General features: G+C 38.4%; 1 protein-coding gene across 1 annotated transcript in view; it reads left to right on the forward strand.

Moving 5' to 3' along the window:
* Positions 1–18,615, forward strand: part of LOC134578518 (mucin-5B-like) — a 144,203-nt gene that overhangs the window by 107,857 nt on the left and 17,731 nt on the right. Inside the window, exons 19-24 of the mRNA XM_063437502.1 lie at positions 7,439–7,536; positions 12,443–12,532; positions 13,481–13,666; positions 14,382–14,618; positions 17,561–17,717; positions 17,877–18,005. Coding sequence (XP_063293572.1) covers positions 7,439–7,536; positions 12,443–12,532; positions 13,481–13,666; positions 14,382–14,618; positions 17,561–17,717; positions 17,877–18,005 — 897 coding nt within the window. The remainder of the gene's footprint in view (positions 1–7,438; positions 7,537–12,442; positions 12,533–13,480; positions 13,667–14,381; positions 14,619–17,560; positions 17,718–17,876; positions 18,006–18,615) is intronic.

Here is an 18,615-nt window from a genome sequence, read left to right on the forward strand (position 1 = left end):
GATAAAAATAGACAGGAAGAAAAGACAGGGCACAAGGATTAGATGTGTAAATGCACATACAAATCCTACCAACTACTAAACAGGGAGATTGCCAGACCCAAAGTGGTTGGTATAAATTCCTCCAAGCTGTAAAGTTGTAAAGGTATAGGTAGGTAGAGGAAAGAGTAGAGGGTAAGGGTGGAGGAACACCTCCAAGGGGGGAGGGGGGAAAACCAAAATTCCCACAAACAAAACCCCCAAGCCCCAATCCCAGTAAAGAACCTACTGCCTAAGAGAGGTCCTAATCCTATTTTACCTCGGCACAGTGAACTCCACAAGTGCCTACCTGTTACCCTTCTGTCTCCCTGGCTAGGTAACTAAAATTACAAATCAACTTAAATTAAACTAATCCATAAGTGCTACCTCAGTGAACAAACTGACCAAAATAAAATCAAAATTAATTATTAAATGAAAACTAATTATTAAATGAAAACTAATTATTAAATGTGAGTTTTCATTTAATTTTTATTTTATTTTGGTCAGTTTGTTCACTGAGGTAGCACTTATGGATTAGTTTAATTTAAGTTGATTTGTAATTTTAGTTACCTAGCCAGGGAGACAGAAGGGTAACAGGTAGGCACTTGTGGAGTTCACTGTGCCGAGGTAAAATAGGGTTAGGACCTCTCTTAGGCAGTAGGTTCTTTACTGGGATTGGGGCTTGGGGGTTTTGTTTGTGGGAATTTTGGTTTTTTCCCCCTCCCCCCTTGGAGGTGTTCCTCCACCCTTACCCTCTACTCTTTCCTCTACCTACCTATACCTTTACAACTTTACAGCTTGGAGGAATTTATACCAACCACTTTGGGTCTGGCAATCTCCCTGTTTAGTAGTTGGTAGGATTTGTATGTGCATTTACACATCTAATCCTTGTGCCCTGTCTTTTCTTCCTGTCTATTTTTATCCCCTTATATCCCTAGGACTATTAAAGGTAGGGACTCCCTTTTCACCACTACTCTCCCAATTCTGGGCCTTTAGGGGTTCCATTTTTTCATTTTTTGTTATTTATCAATTGTGGGTTATTCCCCAGTAGGGAGGAGTTAGTAGGGCTTTTTTCACTTTCTTTTGTAAAACGTAAGAAGATCCCTAGTAGTAAGCAGCAAAGGCCCCACAACTACGAAACAACATCTTATACAAGGAAAAGGTTTTTATGGCTGTGGCATCTGCCTAGCGTGTCGACAAAGAGTAAAAAAAGACATATCACAAATATATATCAACATACCAATAAAGATTTCACCATCAAAGACCAACTCACTCGTTTTTCTAAAGGCGTGATATACATCTTAAAATGTCCATGCAACCTGCTTTATGTAGGCCGCACTATTAGATGTATCAATATACGTATTTCAGAACATATTCGAAATATAAGGAATGGGTTGGAAACCCATAGCGTTTCCAACCACTTCAAAAAATATCACGATCAAAATCCTGAAACTCTCTTTTTCTGCCCACTGAAGTTTGTTAAAAAAGACTGGAGAGGGGGCAATTATATTAAAAAAATAGGGTCGGAAGAGATGAAATTTATATTCGAATTTAATACTCTAATAACAAACGGCCTGAATTCAGATTTTGAACTGTGCCATTTCTTTTAGAAATCCTCTTGTCATTACCCTAAAATCACCGCTCCTTTAAATTAAGCAACAGCACTTTATAATATCATAGCACTTTAGAAGCACTATAATATGATACTTTTATCAAACTACTTTAAAATTGCCTTGAAGTCTAGGAAATCAGAAAGTATACAATTCTGTTTTTAAATGAAAGACTATATCTATGTCATAATATAGAATAAAATATATATACCATTTTTTGCACACTGTGTATATGCCTTTAACACTATTCTGAAAGTACTGTTAATTACCTCAATATATAAGATTAATGTATGTTCGTGGATACAACTATATATTAATGTATATGACTTATTACAATAAGATCATCCTTTCCCTTTTATAAATATCCTTAGGATTCCTTTTTACTGTTTAATTTTCAATTATGCTGTATCTCTTTGGCTCTTTCATGTATAAACGAGGGTGTAACGCACGTGCGTTCCACAGCGCGTTCCAGCGCGTTCCAGTGACGTCACAAATGTGCCGAGATGCAAAACCGGAAGTGACGTCACGGACGCATGGAACACAACGTGCGTTCCATTTGCCTATACCGGAACCCGGAAGTAGCCGCAATAAGCGGCATAAAAGACCAGCAAGCAAGATAGAAGACATTACTGACTGAGGAAGCCCCACATTAGGGGCGAAATGCTTGGAGGACATTTGTGCCCAATACACTCAAGACCAGTAAGGACTTTTTTCAATCCTACCTTATTTGCACTTTATTTTTAGGTGCTTTTTATGAACTTTAACAGCTATTTGGCTATTGGACATTGCTTCTTCTTAACTTTATGTTACCTAAAGCAGTCCTGTGTATTTTTTATACTATTTTATCAATAAATTGATGAACAAGAAAGAAGTTGTTTCTCCACTGTTCCTGTTATCTCCAGAACAGCTCAAGAGAGGATAGGGACGTCCTATTAAGTGTCCCACTGCCCAACTCATGGGAGCCTTATGATTTTATTTGGCTCCCGGCTTGTGAATACAAGATCGTTATATCTTCCTTTTTCAAACCCATAATTTACTGTATTACACTATATGGTTTTATGTTCGTTTTCTTTTAGGAAGTTATAAGAAGTGTGATCCACCATTTGTACGTATTTCAACGCAGAGAGAGGAGTCTGAAGAAGAGGAGTCAGAGGAGGAAGGTGGCTTTGAGGAGGTGGAAGACCAAACACAGCAGGCATCCCAGGGGGCTTGTTGTCACCTTTCGGGGACCCTTGGTGTTGTACGTGGCTGGGTGGAGGAAGAGACCTTCAATGACATCAGTGAGGACAAGGAACAGGACATGGCTAGCTTGGTATCCAACCTTGTGCAAATGGGGAGTTTGCAGTTGTGCAAATGGACTGTTTGCGGTTGTTTGCGGTGCGTTAAACAGGGAGTTTGGTCTGTCACTGTGAAGCGGGCGCCACCCTTACACTACCTGATCGATACAACATCATACCTGATGTTTTAAAGCACGTTATTCCAAACAATTTAGGAATGTTAGGTGATTTATGCCCTTTATGGATTAAAACCAGACTCTGCATCAACTATGTAATTTTCCATGGGAGTTTTGCCATGGATCCCCCTCCGGCATGCCACAGTCCAGGTGTTAGTCCCTTTGAAACAACTTTTCCATCACTATTGTGGCCAGAAAGAGTCCTTGTGGGTTTTAAAATTTGCCTGCCTATTGAAGTCTATGGCGGTTCGCCCAGTTCGCCTGTTCGCGAACATTTGCGGAAATTCGCGTTCGTCGTTTGCGAACAGAAAATTTTATGTTCGCGACATCTCTACCTTTGGGTAAGATCTCCCATCATTGTGCCTTCCCTGTGTTGGTAATTTTACCTTTAATAGGTATTTCCCAGCTGAGAACCAACAGCCTATCTCTCAAGTGGAGTTCAACTCCCAGAGCAAATAGTATAACAAAAAACATGTTACTGGCTCTTAGAGTGGCCGGTTGCCAGGTAAAATGTAGAACAGACAATCTGCAAGCAAACAGAGGGAGTAGTCAGAGTAAGGCCAAAGTTGTGGGTCATAGAGGTATAAATAATCGGTAAACAAACCAAGACCCAGGAGAACAGAGGTCAAGATAATAATAAAACTAAGTAAAGTCAAAACCAGAGCAATAAAACACTAACAGAATGAAAGACCATGTAAGTCCATGACAGGGCACTAAGCAACTTTGTCTAAAATGATCTTAAATTACTCCTGGAGTGACACCATTTGCTGGCATCAGTTAGGGCACAACACCTTTGAGACTGGCATCATAAGAATTATACAGATCCCTGTGCCACCACAGAATGGCACCAGGGCCGGATTAAGAGCCCAGTGGGCCTGGTGCTGACAATTATGAGGGGCCTAAGTACAGAATCTTATTGACCAAAAACACTAAAACAGACATACCTCTCAAGCATTATGTATCTGGTGGAGATGTTGCCAGAGGGAAACTCATAGGATGCAGCAATAAAAAAAACCTCATATTCTCTTAAAATATGCTAATCTCTCTGTAATTTAAGCTTTCATCTTTCAAGTAAATCCATACTCCCTACCAGCAGTGTTCAGAGAAGCAGTAAGTCAATGGGCGGTGTAAAAGGGCGGGCCAGTGGCGCGGATCATGTAACCAGAACTTCCGAAAGGGACGAACATGCCCAAAAAGGAGACTGCCCAAAGAATTGGAAGGCTAGTCTAGCATGAATGCATGTCAGGCTGCCTGCCAATCATGCATGCTGGCCAACAGCTTCCTGAGCTTGGCATAAATGCATCTAATGATGCGCTATCTCTATGCTTTCTAAGGACTGTCCCCTAGTATTTGCTGGTTCACTTCTATCCTAACCTTCTTACTAGAAGGAAGAAGCTCCTGGTATACAGTCTGAGACAGAGAAAAGGTGGATGTAGTGAGTGTAGAAGAAAGGGAACATGGCACAGTGTTAGAGAGACCAAAGTCGGCACTACCTTAACTAATTTCATTTCAGTTAGTCCACACAAGATTTGTTCCTCTACATCCCTCTTAAGTTTCCATACTTAAGCAAGAGTATGTGCATCCTTTCTTGGAAAAAAAATGACAGGCCTTACTAATTTGCATAACTAACTATGTATGCATGACATCACATGATGTAAATCACAAGGAGTGACAGAGAAAATTCTGTGAAATCCTAAAAACTACTTAGTTTGATACTGCTGTATAGATGGATTGCTCCCAGTGTCTCCCTGTCTCCCAGTGTCCCCATGTCGCCCAGTGTCCCCATGTAACAAGGTGACATCACAATGTCTCTGTGTCCCCATGTCTCTGTGTCCCCATGTCTCTGTGTCCCCATGTCTCTGTGTCCCCATGTCTCCCAGGGACACTGAGAGACATGGGGACACTGGGAGACATGGGGACACTGGGAGACATGGGGACACTGGGAGACATGGGGACACCGACACTAGGGATACTGGGAGACATGGGGACACTGAGACACTAGGGATACTGGGAGACTAGGGACACTGGGAGACATGGACATACAGACACTAGGGACACTGGGAGACATGGGAACACTCAGAAACTAGGGACACTGAGACACCAGGGACACAGGCTGGGAGACATGGGGACACTGAGACACTTGGGGACATTGTGTTCCTAGTGTCTGTGTCCCCATGTCTCCCAGTGTCTCAGTGTCCCCATGTCTCAGTGTCCCCATGTGTGTCTGTGTCCCCATGTCCCCTCGTGTCTCAGTGTCCCCGTGTGTGTGTTTGTGTGTGTGTCCTTGCCTCAGTGTCCCTATGTGTGTCTGTGTCCCATGTCTCCAAGTGTCCCCAAGTGTCTCAGCCTCCCTGGAGGGCTCCATGTGTCCCCATATCTCATAGTGTCCCCTAGTGTCTTAGTGTCCCCATGTCTCCCTGCAGCCTTTACCCCATCCCTCACTTCTCTGAGCTGTAGGCGGTCTCTGCAGGCTGGAAGCTGCTGTCTGGACTCTTTGTGCTGTGTAGCTGCTCCGACAGCGGATCAGTGAGTAGAGCAATGCAGGTATATGCTGTAACTTCCTATCCCTGCCTCTCCCCACACACAGTGACCCCTACTGGCCGGTAATGGTATTGTAAAGTAATCTCTGTTTATACTGAGAAAAATACCGGCATTTGTATTGCCGGTATTATTGCAATATCAGCACTGGCCAGGCAGCCTCAAATAAATAAAGTAGTGTGTAAAAATAAAATAAAAAAAAGTAAAAAAAAAAAAAAAAAAAAATTTTTTTTTTTTTTTTTTTTTAAATCAATGGGCCTATTCCATGGGCCTATTCCATGGGCCTGGGCCTGGAGCTGCAGCTCCATCAGCCCCTATGTTAATCCGGCCCTGAATGGCACAAGTCAGAGAAAGCGTAACTGGACAGTGAAGTGCAGTGGTTCATGTCAGAAATTATGCCAAGCAGAAATTATGCACAGCATCTATACGTGTGCATGATAAATTACAATATGTGAATACACTAACATACTCCCTAGTACTAATACTATTAAAGTAACCCAGTTCAAGTTAAAATGTTCTCAATACCTCTTGAAAGCAATGCATATGTAATTCTACATGTATTTACATGTTATTTAAAAGGAAATATGATTTCAAAATTGGTAATTTTGTAATTTGCCAAAGTGATGTTCAACTTTAGTCCAGACCCTGAATCAATAATGACTGATTGCACAGTTTCATATCAACAACATAATTTTAGTTGAGATCTAGGTTTGATTTCCAAAAAGCCACCCTGTACCTGGTCATGGATGGATTTAATTCCACACCTAATTTTCTTTTAAAGAGTTAACCTGGGTGAAATGCAATATTGTGACCATCATAGAGGACATCTCTGGACAGAGAAGGGAAATGTGGTATTTTGCCTTATATGCTTTATATTGTTGTAAAGGTTGCTGTTATTAATTAACACAATGCAGACCATTGATCCCTGACAGGATTACATTTGCAGAAGCTGTCTATATACAGGACTATATGTCTTTCATTGTTTACAATTTAACATACTGACTACAAAATATTGAGTCTCATCAAGAATCATCGCTTCACTCTGGTTTAAACTTATGTTTAATTTTTTTTTAAATATATTGAATTGCAGTAGTAGTGACAAAGCAATGATAAACAAGTAACACATGCTCATAAACTATACATGGGTCTAATTTAGTATGGCGTCTCTCCAATTTTTGGTAGTGTTGTCTGTGTCTGGAGCCTGATAGGTTATTAATAGAGATGTCCCGAACAGTTCGCCGGGAACTATTCGCCAGCGAACATAGCTTGTTCGCGGTCGCCGCGGTGGGCGAACATGTGCGATGTTCGGTCCGCCCCCTATTCATCATCATTGAGTAAACTTTTACCCTGTACCTCACAGTCAGCAGACACATTCCAGCCAATCAGCAGCAGACCCTCCCTCCCAGACCCTCCCACCTCCATGACGAATAGGGGGCGGACCGAACACTGCATATGTTCGCCCGCCGCGGCGACCGCGAACAAGCGAGGTTCGCTGGCGAATAGTTCCCGGTGAACTGTTCGGGACATCTCTAGTTATTAAATAATGCAATCCATCTTTTAATTTACTTTATTGTAGAAATTAAGTTTCATGAGATATGTAGATATGGAAATTGGACAATAGCAGTCACATTTGTTTTGACAAAATCAAAAGACTGACATCCAAAGAAATTAATAGGAATTATTTACAAATTGTAATGGGTTAGCAGTGTGCTATATCAAGAATATCTGAGTGCTGGTGAAACAAAATGTAATGGGGCTAATATGTATCTTAGATGTTTTTATATATATATTTACTAATCATATTGTTATTTGTTTATTATAGCCTGCAAACATCCAATGTATCATGTTAGTTGCAAATCCGATCCCGATGCACAAGGATCGGAATGTCAGAAAAGCTGTACCACTCAAGACATGCAGTGTGTAAGAAATTCAGCTTCTATGGGTGTCTTAATCAATAGAGAAAACTACCTCAATAAAGAGATAGAAAGTGTTTCTTTACAGTGCCCAAAATGTAAAAGCTGCTCAACACTAAAAGTGGAATACCCCTTACCCACAATAAAAAACAAATATACAGAAATAAGGTATACAAATTATACCAAACAAGTGGAGCGCTCTAAACAGTAGAGGGGTTTACTCACCCCTTTGGTACAGTGACAGTCTTGAAAAACTTGAATGTACATATACAAGGAAACAAAAACAAGAAAAACAAAACAGTAGCTCTGAGGAAGCTCATAGAGTGAAACGCGTTTAGCTGATTATTCTGGACTTTTTATTGGACTTTTATTGGATCTTTTTACTTTCTAAGTACCCATTTATTTTGTTTTTAATACAATAAATGTTATTTACTATTTTATACTTTAGTCCAAAGTCCTTTCTAGCCATCAGGAACTCCATTGGGGAGAGTGCTATTCCCCCTCTAAAGTAGCACATTGTTTATCAACCTCAGAGCCGGGATTTCAGGGCTCTGCAGAAGGTGAGCACAACTATTTATATTTCAAAATACCATTATAGTATGTGCAATTCTACACAGTTGTTTTTCTGCTTTTCTTCTCGTTGTATACTCCTGGAGGGACACTACCTGGGATAAAGGGGTGTGTTGCTGCCCTAAAAGCATAAAGGATCCTTTTACGGAGCCAATACCATATAGGCTCCTGTCCATGTGAGTGGTTTCAGTCATTACTTACTACCAATTATCCATTTTTGGAACATCTGCACTATATTTTTGTTTTTCTTGTTTTTGTTTCCTTGTATATGTACATTCAAGTTTGCCACTGTACCAAAGGGGTGAGTAAACCCCTCTACTGTTTAGAGCGCTCCACTTGTTTGGTATAATTTGTATACCTTATTTCTGTATCTATGGGTGTCTGATGGAAGGTCTAGAATCACAGACACACATCACAGATATCAGTTTGTGGCTCTTGAGAACATTCATACATCAGAATATAGCACTAATTGTTTGTGTAATAAGAAATTGGCCACACGTATCAAGACAAACTGAAAAAACTTTTTGGTAAAATTTTTAATCTAGAGTAATAGCATTGGATATAATGTTTGCTGATTGTCCTAAACCTATTAATTGTCCCATAATTTGTTATATATTGTCCTGGGTTTTCTCTTATATTGTTTGCTTGAGTTATGAGATAAAATTAGGAATCTTTAATATGAATGTATTTATTTTAAAAGCTGTATTAAAGCAACGCTGGTCTGGACAGAGGTGGTATGTAGTGTCCCTCAGGGTTCTTTTCTGGGACCCCTTCTATTTAACATGTTTATACATGATCTTGAAAAAAGCATTGAAAGCCATGTTACAGTGTTTGCAGATGACACAAAACTCTGTAAATTAATGCAATGTGAGCAAGATATTACTTCGCTGCAGAGGGATTTAGATAGACTGGGGGACTGGGCACTCAAATAATAGATGAAATGTAATAAGAAAAAATGCAAAGTTATGCACTTTGGGGTACAGAATCCACAAGCAACTTATACCCTAAATAGTAGTGAATTAGGGATAACAACACACGAGAAGGATTTGGGAATTGTTATAGACAACAAACTAGGCAACGATGTACAATGTCAATCAGCAGTGGCTAAGGCTAGCAAGGTATTGTCATGCATAAAAAGGGTATTAATTCTCAGGATGAGAATATAATTTTGCTTCTTTATAAATTACTCATAAGACCACATCTTGAATATGCAGTGCAATTTTGGGCACGTATTTTAAAGAAGGATATTTTATGAAAGAGTGCAGAGGTGGTCTACAAAATTAATAAAAAGGAATGGAGCATTTGATCTATGAAGAATGGTTAACAAATTGAAACCTCTTAGTTTAGAAAAACGTCGCCTCAGAATGGATATGATAACATTGTACAAATATATCTGGGGCCAATACAAACCATTGTGTGGAAATCTATTCACAAACAGGAGTATACATAGGACACGAGGTCATGAAAGGAAAGAAGATTCCGTCTAAGGCAAAGGAAAGGTTTATTTACTGTAAGAATAAGGATGTGGAAGCAAACAAGGGCCCAGGTTAGGTTAATAAGAAAACAGCAAAGGTTAATGAAAAAATATGTTTGCATCTAATAGAAGTATGACATTCAAGTGAAGCCAGTAGATATCTAATGAATGTTCTGCTAAATTAAACATTAACAAAAACCAGTTGGATGAACAGATACAGAAACATGACAAGTGGTGCTTAGGAAACAGCTTCTTTGAAAATGAAACATACTTGCTTTAGTCAATATTTAGCTGATCAGCAGGAAACAAAATAACCAAAATACGAAGCAATAATAGTTTCAGTATAGGTTAGCTGTCAATAGTTCAGCTGTAGCTATTACATAGCTGTTAAACAAATTATAAAATTAAAGTTTATAAATATGAAGTTTATCATTCTATAAGATTTGAAGTTGCTTAAAAGACTTTGTAAAGCCTCTACTGCTAGAAACCGTTATTTGGTCATTTGAAAAGTTAGGGTGTGTGACTCCATTAAAATTGTGACTAATATATGTATAGATATATAGGCTAACTTTGATGCTTACGGGTCACAGAAAAAAAATGTTTTTTTGTTAAAATGCTTATGATAATAAATGAAAATGATTTTCCCCGAATTCCTGCAGGTTTGTCTTGATAAATATGGCTTTAGTACAAATATTGACATTTTAAGAGTGCCACTTACCAATAAGTTTAAGGCCCACAGATAATAAATATTTCTTAGATGATAAAAAAAATAACGTTCTGCTTATTAAATTTATTGTTGTTAATTTCTTATGATGTGGACTTTACAGAACTTCTACAGGGGTCAGTCTGAATGTAGATTAAACTAAAAAAGTGCGTATTTATCTGAATATCATCTATTAGCATGTCATCATATGAATTATAAATATGTGATTTTTCTTTATAGTATATTAAGGAATGTCAGTCAGGATGTGTCTGTCCTCCTGGTTTAGTTTCTAATGACAAGGGGAACTGTATCCCTCCCAGCGAGTGCCCTTGCATACACGGTGGGAAATTTTATGAAACAGGAGAAAATATAACTCTTCCTTGCAGCTCATGGTATGAATCTTATATATTAACCTATATTGACTGCAATATGTCTGAATTAATTTAGGAGGAACAATAAAAAGGTTCCATATAAGAATATTTTGTAGAAATATGTCTGTCTCTATCTCTGTCCCTATAAGTTGAGAATAATTGTCCAGCACACCTTGCTGAATGCAGCAATCCTATAGAAAACAATGTTTTGGCCGAGACAATGGCCTTTATCAAGTCTATATGAACCACGACACATCCAAAGAATCCAGGCACACAGCAGCTCAAACATTGGCGAAAACTGGCAGAATATATTGAAGCAAAGTGATCATGCAACATTTCGATCTCACAATGAGGTCTTTGTCAAGCAATATGAAACACAGTAAATCACAGTTAAATAGTGTGTACCGAATTATCAACATGGAAAAGTTGGAATTAAAAGGGTCATATCCCCTAGTTGCCATCTAGGCACCATAGCAATACATATGTTAGCATTGAACTGTATATACAAATCACATTTAAATACATAAAGTACCGGTATGTCTCTTTTATTACAAGCATAACTCATACTACGGTTCCGGCACACCACAACCGACTGTTATTTTCGTATGTGGTTTTATATTGCTATTACGGCTAATGTCCCCGACTACAAATATTTTAAAGCAAGGGTTCTGATTGAAAAGTTGGAATGTTAATGTTCTAATGTTCTGTAAAATAATACAATGTGAGCAAGATATTACTTTGCTGCAGAGGGATTTAGATAGACTGGGGGACTGGGCACTCAAATGGCAGATGACATTTAATGTTGAAAAATGTCCCGCACATGACGGTTTTATAGCTATGTGATGCATTCATATAAGATGCATGCAACTGTGTGTTTTATTGTTGTGGAATACTGTAATATACACAATGCACATTACTGAGAGCTTTATTTCTGGGTAACTCTATGATATATTAGTACACACTGTACATTACTGTGTTTTAATTGTTGGGAGCTCTGTTATGCTTTTATACACTCTGCGAATTACTGTGAGTTTGATTGCTGAAGAGCTCTGTAATACTCATATACACACTGCACATTACTGTGAGTTTTGATGCTATGAAACTTTGTTACATACTCTTGATACATACTAGTTTGTGACTCCAACAGCCCCACCTCTTTGATTGTTTTCTACAGCTCCATCTCCCTCTCTCCCATCAGCTCTATCTCCCGTTCACTTCCAAGCTGCATCTTCCTCTTGTAGGCACATCTCTCTCTACCACTGTCTCCTGCACAAGAAATGTAATGTAGGCCACTTATCTTGACCCTTACTATACGTTGCATTTTCTGCAGAACAGAGTAAGTCCAATGTGGTGTGATGCATTAGGATGCTCTACTGAGGGAGGAGATTGCCTTAAAATGTAATTTCCCCTCAGTAAGTTGCCTGACACTTTACATTGCGAAGGAGCTGGCCTGTGCCGACAGGGAAGCAAAGCATAGCTCTTTCCCAAAAAATCCTGTGCCTAAACTCACAGTTATTGCAGGTGAATACCTAATCCTCATGGGCAGTCTGCAATATTACTTGGCACCATCTTCTTACCCCTAAATGCTCTTGACTGCTCGGAGGGAGCATTTTTCTTGGTCTCCCTCCTACCAAATTCATGGCTGAGTAGCACTGAGATGTTAGTAAAAAAAAAAAAGTGAATCTGTTTATTTACCTGTATCACTATAAATGGGTGATCTTTGGTCTTTCTTCTTGGTATTGACAGTGCCTGCTTTAACAGAACCTGGACATGTACAGAAATTCCTTGTCCTCAGATCTGCTCAGTGTATGGAAATGGACATTACACTACTTTTGATGGATCAACTTTTGACTTCAGTGGAGACTGTGATTATGTCCTTACACAGGTGAGGCACTACCAAAGTTACTTACTGATCTGGAAATGGCACATTTTGGCCCATATTAGCCAAGTTAAAAACAGTATAGCTTTGAGAAAGTATCCTTGGTCACCAATTTAAACACATGTCCACACTAGTTTGAGTGTGCCTTGTGAATTAGAAAACTGTGATTGTGTATTTACGTTTTTTCCTAAAACAAATTATGTTCTGGGAATCCATTTACCATCTGTGCTCCTTTGTTAAATAGCATTTTATCACGGCCACAATTAACTAAAAATACATCAATTTATCACAGTAATATATAACCAAAGCGCATGTATGAAAATACACTGATAGAAAATACTTTTCCATTTCCATCTTTGTGGCAACTTCATGATTGAACACAGGTACGAAATCCCCCATTCAAAATACCTTTTCAACAGGCTAGTGAGCTGTACCATGTGAATAAGTGGATCCAGGACCTATGTTTAATTTCTCTCATAAATTAGATCATATTTTTTTTAATTTTACCCTCATTAATTAAAACATTTCTTTACATAGGAGATTAAAAAAAAAAAAACATTTTTATCCTAACTTTATACATTTTGAAACTTGTTATGTAATATCAATACCATTTTTTTCTTTTAGGATTTTTGTCCTCAAAATCCGAATAAAGGGAGTTTCCGAATTATAATGGAGAACATTGCATGTGTAGACACCAATTCTATCTGCTCGCTGCGCATCAAAGTTTTCTTTCAAGTGAGCTTGTACAACTTATCCAAAATATTAACTGATGTGTAGCATATAATATGCATATAAACTTAAAAACAAGTAGCACATAAGCACTTTGAACTTTCAGGAATTTTCGGACCTTTGTCTGCACAATGAATTCTGTCTGTCCTGTGATGTATCTTTGAAGCTTATACATATTTCTAATAGCAAGGCATTCATAATATATGGACTAAAATATATTTTCAGAACATAACCATTGAATTATTTGAAGGAAGAGTGGAAGAAACAAACAGAGATTTTGTAAAAGACACAGATCTTTCTTATACAGTTGATGTGGTGGGATTATACATTGTTTTCAAGACTGATAATGGACTAGTTCTTATGTGGGACCAGAAAACAACAGCCATTGTCCAACTTGCACGCTCATTTGAGGTAATTGGCCACATTGCATGTATGATTATATCTCTTGTAAGACATCATAAACATATATGTGGGTGTGTGTATGTGTATTTTTAGTAGGGTTGAAACACTGAAATAAGGTAAAGTCTACAGATGTGATATGACTAGTAAATAATCCTACGAAAAGAAGAAAAATAACAAGTTAATTACCTGTTCACTAGTAAAATAATTAAGCACAGAACATATCTATACATTATTGAAAACATGTGTCCTCAGTGTAACTATTAATCTCCTTGCAATCTAATCAACCTCTTGGTGACAATCCCTCTTCATAAAGTTACAGTAGTTGTAAATTAAAGAGCATTTATTTAATCTTCCAAGTATCAATAGTCTGGCATCACGCCCATATCCTCTGGTTACATGAATCATAGCTGGAAAAGTCAAAGTTGCATATAAAAGAGTTCATGGGACACTTGGACAAGGACACTGTGTGAGGCAATTTATAAAATAATATAGTATTGTTCAAACACGATTTCACTGTTTCAAAGTGTTCTCCTCAAAATTCATTCATTTAAAAGACTCAGTCATGTAAGTATTTTGTATATGAGTGGTAAAATTACCATATATTTGTACAAATGTACTTTTAATTAGCATAAACAAATCACGTGCTTGTATTTATTATTGATAATTCCAAAAATGGTTCTATGATTCTCACAATTTTTACCTTAACATTCTCTGCCACCTCTAGGGCACTGTTTGTGGACTTTGTGGCAATTTTGATGGCCGTTCCAGCAATGACTTCACTTCTTCCTCTAACTCGTTGGAGTATAATGAAAATGTTTTTGCAGAAAGCTGGAAAGTGAAACAGGGGTGTAAGAGTCAAGAGAAAATTGAATCGTGTTTAATGAATCCAAAAAAACTACCCTGGGCTGAAAAGCACTGTAGTCTCATAAAGAGCATTGTGTTTGCTCCATGTCATTCAAAGGTACTGAATCATTTTTGTGTCTCTGCAAGTATGGAACAAGAGTGAGTAAACTGAACACATATCTCTCAGAATAAGCCACCCCTAACCTAGGTAATATGCTTGTTCCAATAGAGGACACCATATTTAGTGATCTGCGCAAAACTGATGTGTACAATAGCAGATAAACGCATGGAGACTTTGGATTAAACCCATAAAACATTAGCTTAAAGTTAATGTAAAGGAATAAATCAACCTAACTTCAGTCCAACTATACTTACAGTTGAAACAAACAAAATGAAAACATATACATGGCCTTCACCAATATAGTACTCAACTCTTTCATTCTACAATGAAATAAAAGCAAATAAATAAGCTAAGCACACATAGAAAACATTGTTTGAGAGGTCAATATAACTAGACACTAAAAATATAGATCAAATGGAAGTTCTCAAGACTACCTGGTAACTGACACTGAAACCAATCACATAAATGTATATATCTGGGTACTCAAGTCCTGATATTAACCATAGTAGCTCAGATAGTGTGAGGGAGACCGCACTGAAGTCAAAGCTACTTGATGCTTGGTATCTGATCTGATAAAGGGATGGAGATTTGGAAAGAAAGTGTCGTCTGAAAATTAAATGGAGTTGGGAAAAGTAAGGTGTGCCTGGTAGAGATGCAGGGAGACCACGAGTATGGGCTTGCCCAGAGGGATAAAGTGTGTGAAGGTATCCTTAAATTAATTCTAGTATACACAAATATGGAAAGTACCGGTCAGTTATGGCATGCTTGTTAAAGGAGCACTCCACACTCATAAAGCATTTCAGCTTGCTGAATTGCTATATGGCTGTGGAGTATCCATTTAAAATTCCCAATTTTAAAAATCATTGTGAAATTAGCAATTCTGTATGTCAACATAGGAATGCCACCACAGCTGTTTAACTGGCATATTCTCTTCCTACCTCCATTAGCTCCACTGAGCTAACGGAAGTAGCAAGCGTGTTCTAATAGAGTGCTCCTGCCTTCCACTTTTGTCAGCAAGAACTGCCTAGGTTGCGATCACCGTGTGACTTGCATGAAGAGAATCGCTCCCCAAACCCCAATGAATTGTTGCAGCGTCTATGCCTCCCTTCTCTTCCCTCTATGTATCTCATATCAGTCCAACCTTCCCTCCATGTGTCACTGTCACTTCTCCATGTGTCTTATTTCCCCCCTCCCCTCCATGTGTCAATGGCTCCTCTCCCCACCATGAATGCCACCCTTGTTCTGTGCCGATCCACTAAAGATCCTCTACCCGGACTGGCAGAAGGTGTTCTCCTTGAAAGCACTTCCTGTTAGTCTAGGTAGAGGGAACTGAAGATCCTCTACCCACAGATCACTACAAGGTCGGCAGGAACAGAAGGGGGGAAGAGAGACGCATGGATGGAAGGGGAGAACTGAGACACATGGAGGGGAGGAGAGATGAGCAGGGATGAGACACATGGAGGGGAGGGGGATCTGAGACACTTGGAGAGGCACAAGAATGATACACATGGAGGGAAGGGGAAACTGAGACACATGGAAGGGAGCAGGAATGAGACACATGGAGGGGAGGGAAGGGGGGACTATGGCACATGGAGAGAAGGGGAGCAGGGATGAGACAAATAGAGGGGAGGAGGGACTGAGACACATGGAGGGGAGCAGGAATAAGAAACATTGAGGGGAGGGGAAGGGAACATGGATGAGGCACATGGAGGGTAGGGGAGAGGGGCAGTAATAAGACACATGGCAGGGAGGAAGAAAATTACACAGATGGAGGGGAGCAGGGAGAAGACACATGTAGGGAGAGGAGGAGGGACTGAGACAAATGGAGGGGGGACTGAGACACATTGAGGGAAGGGGTGGGGGGGACTGAGACACATGGAGGGGAGAGGGGACTGAGACACATGGAGGGGAGTGGGGAACTGGAGGGGAATGGGGAACTGAGACATGAGGGCAGACTGAGACACATGGAAGGGAGTCAGGACTAAGACACATGGTGGGACACGGGTGTGGAGAGACACCTCAAATAGAATAGAAACAGAGGCCTCTAATTGCACAATTCTCTGTGTAGTGACTGAACGTCACTTCCTGTGAAAAAGAGGAGGGCTTACAAAGGCTGCAGTCATAATAACAGTTTTATACTATATCGCCAATGAATACATACATAAAATTATGCATGCATGTATTCATTGAGGCTATAACTACTAAACTGTGTTTTTTTTTTGTTTTACTTTTCCCATGTGTGGAGTGGTCTTTTAAGAAAACTGTTCATGAGTACTAATTATATAGGAAAAATATACTTATTTAGCTTTTGTACAAAATGAGAAAGCAACTCCTATAGACTGTAAGCTTGTTTGAGCAGGGTCCTCTCTAACCGTTCCTGTAAGTTTTCTTGTAATTGTCCTATTTATAGTTAAATCACCCCTCTCATAAAATTGTAAATCGCTATCTGTTGGCGCTATATGAATGGCAATAATAATAATAATAATAATAATAATAATAATAACACAAATACAGAGTGACTAGAAGAGATCCGCTAGTCATGACAACTCATTTTTACATGGAAATAAATCTATTGTTGTATCTCCAAAACAAATACTGACCTTGATTTAATATTTTTGGATAAGCTTATCAAATTATTTAATATTTTTGGATAAATGATTTACATATTTTTCTAAATGTTAAAATATAAAAAAATATATATTATACATTAAAATATATCAATATATAAAAATTATTTTAGACTATTAAAATATATTTTTTAAATATTAAATCATTTTAAAAATGTATCTAAAATATTAAATGATTTGAAAATATTATCCAAAAATATTACATAAAGGCTAACACATGCCTGATATTTCAAGTCCAAATAGCATGTTATATATGTTATTTGGACTATTATATACCTCTAGTGTGCAGTTTGACAATGTTCTACTTCATAGGTGGACCCCATACCCTTTTATGACTCCTGTGTCTCAGATTCATGCAGCTGTACAGAAGGAGGAGACTGTGAGTGTCTGTGTACCTCATTAGCTGCCTATTCATCTGCCTGCAGAAGAAGCAATATCTGTATTACATGGAGAACACCTGATATATGTCGTAAGTTTAATATGTTCCTTATTCAGGTTTTTTTAACATATTATATGATAACAATGGTATATATATATTATATTTATTGTTAATTATTATTATTATTGTTATTATTTAACTGGTTTTCACAACTTCACAATAGATCATGTTTTCTGCTTTGCTTTTCAGCTTTATTCTGTGATTATTATAACAGAGATGGCCACTGCGAATGGCACTACAAGCCGTGTGGGGTCCCCTGTATGAAGACCTGTACAAATCCTATGGGGAAATGTGATGACCAAATACAGCAACTTGAAGGTATTGCCATGGTTTATAAAGTCCTTCGTGTTTGTGGCAATCACACATATACCACTAGATGGCAGCATGACAGCACTGTGGAGAGGATTTGCATTTGTCGCAAAACTGGAGATTGTGGAAAGTCATCAAGGGACATGAAAGCAAATAATATTCTAAAATATCTGAGCTGGAGAATATTTCCAGTTCAGTTATTGTGGTTTAAATGTTAAATTTCCCTTGTCAATTTCTCCTAAATACTTCCTCAGTAATTAAATTCACTGTTTTTCAAGATATTATAATAGGAAGAAGCCTTTACAAATGGAGTTGAAATGTTGCAAAAACAAAATGGAGACTAAAATGTTTGTTTAAATATAAAGATACCAAAAAAAAGTTTAAGGCTTTATCAACAATATCCCGTAGTTACATAATATAGGCTGGAGAAAGGCTCAGGTTCTCCACATTCAGTCACTTCTCTAGTTCTGCTGTTGGTCCAAAAAAAAAAGGCTAAAATCCCCAATCTGAGTCAATTTCCAGGCCTGCCATAAAATGGCAAAAAAATATATTTTATGACTCCAAAATGACAGATTTTGCATTGGATTACCAAGTTCTTATACCACAATTGAATTATCAT

The sequence above is a fragment of the Pelobates fuscus genome, chromosome 12, assembly GCF_036172605.1.
Source record: "Pelobates fuscus isolate aPelFus1 chromosome 12, aPelFus1.pri, whole genome shotgun sequence".
In the NCBI taxonomy this organism is placed as follows: Eukaryota; Metazoa; Chordata; class Amphibia; order Anura; family Pelobatidae; genus Pelobates; species Pelobates fuscus.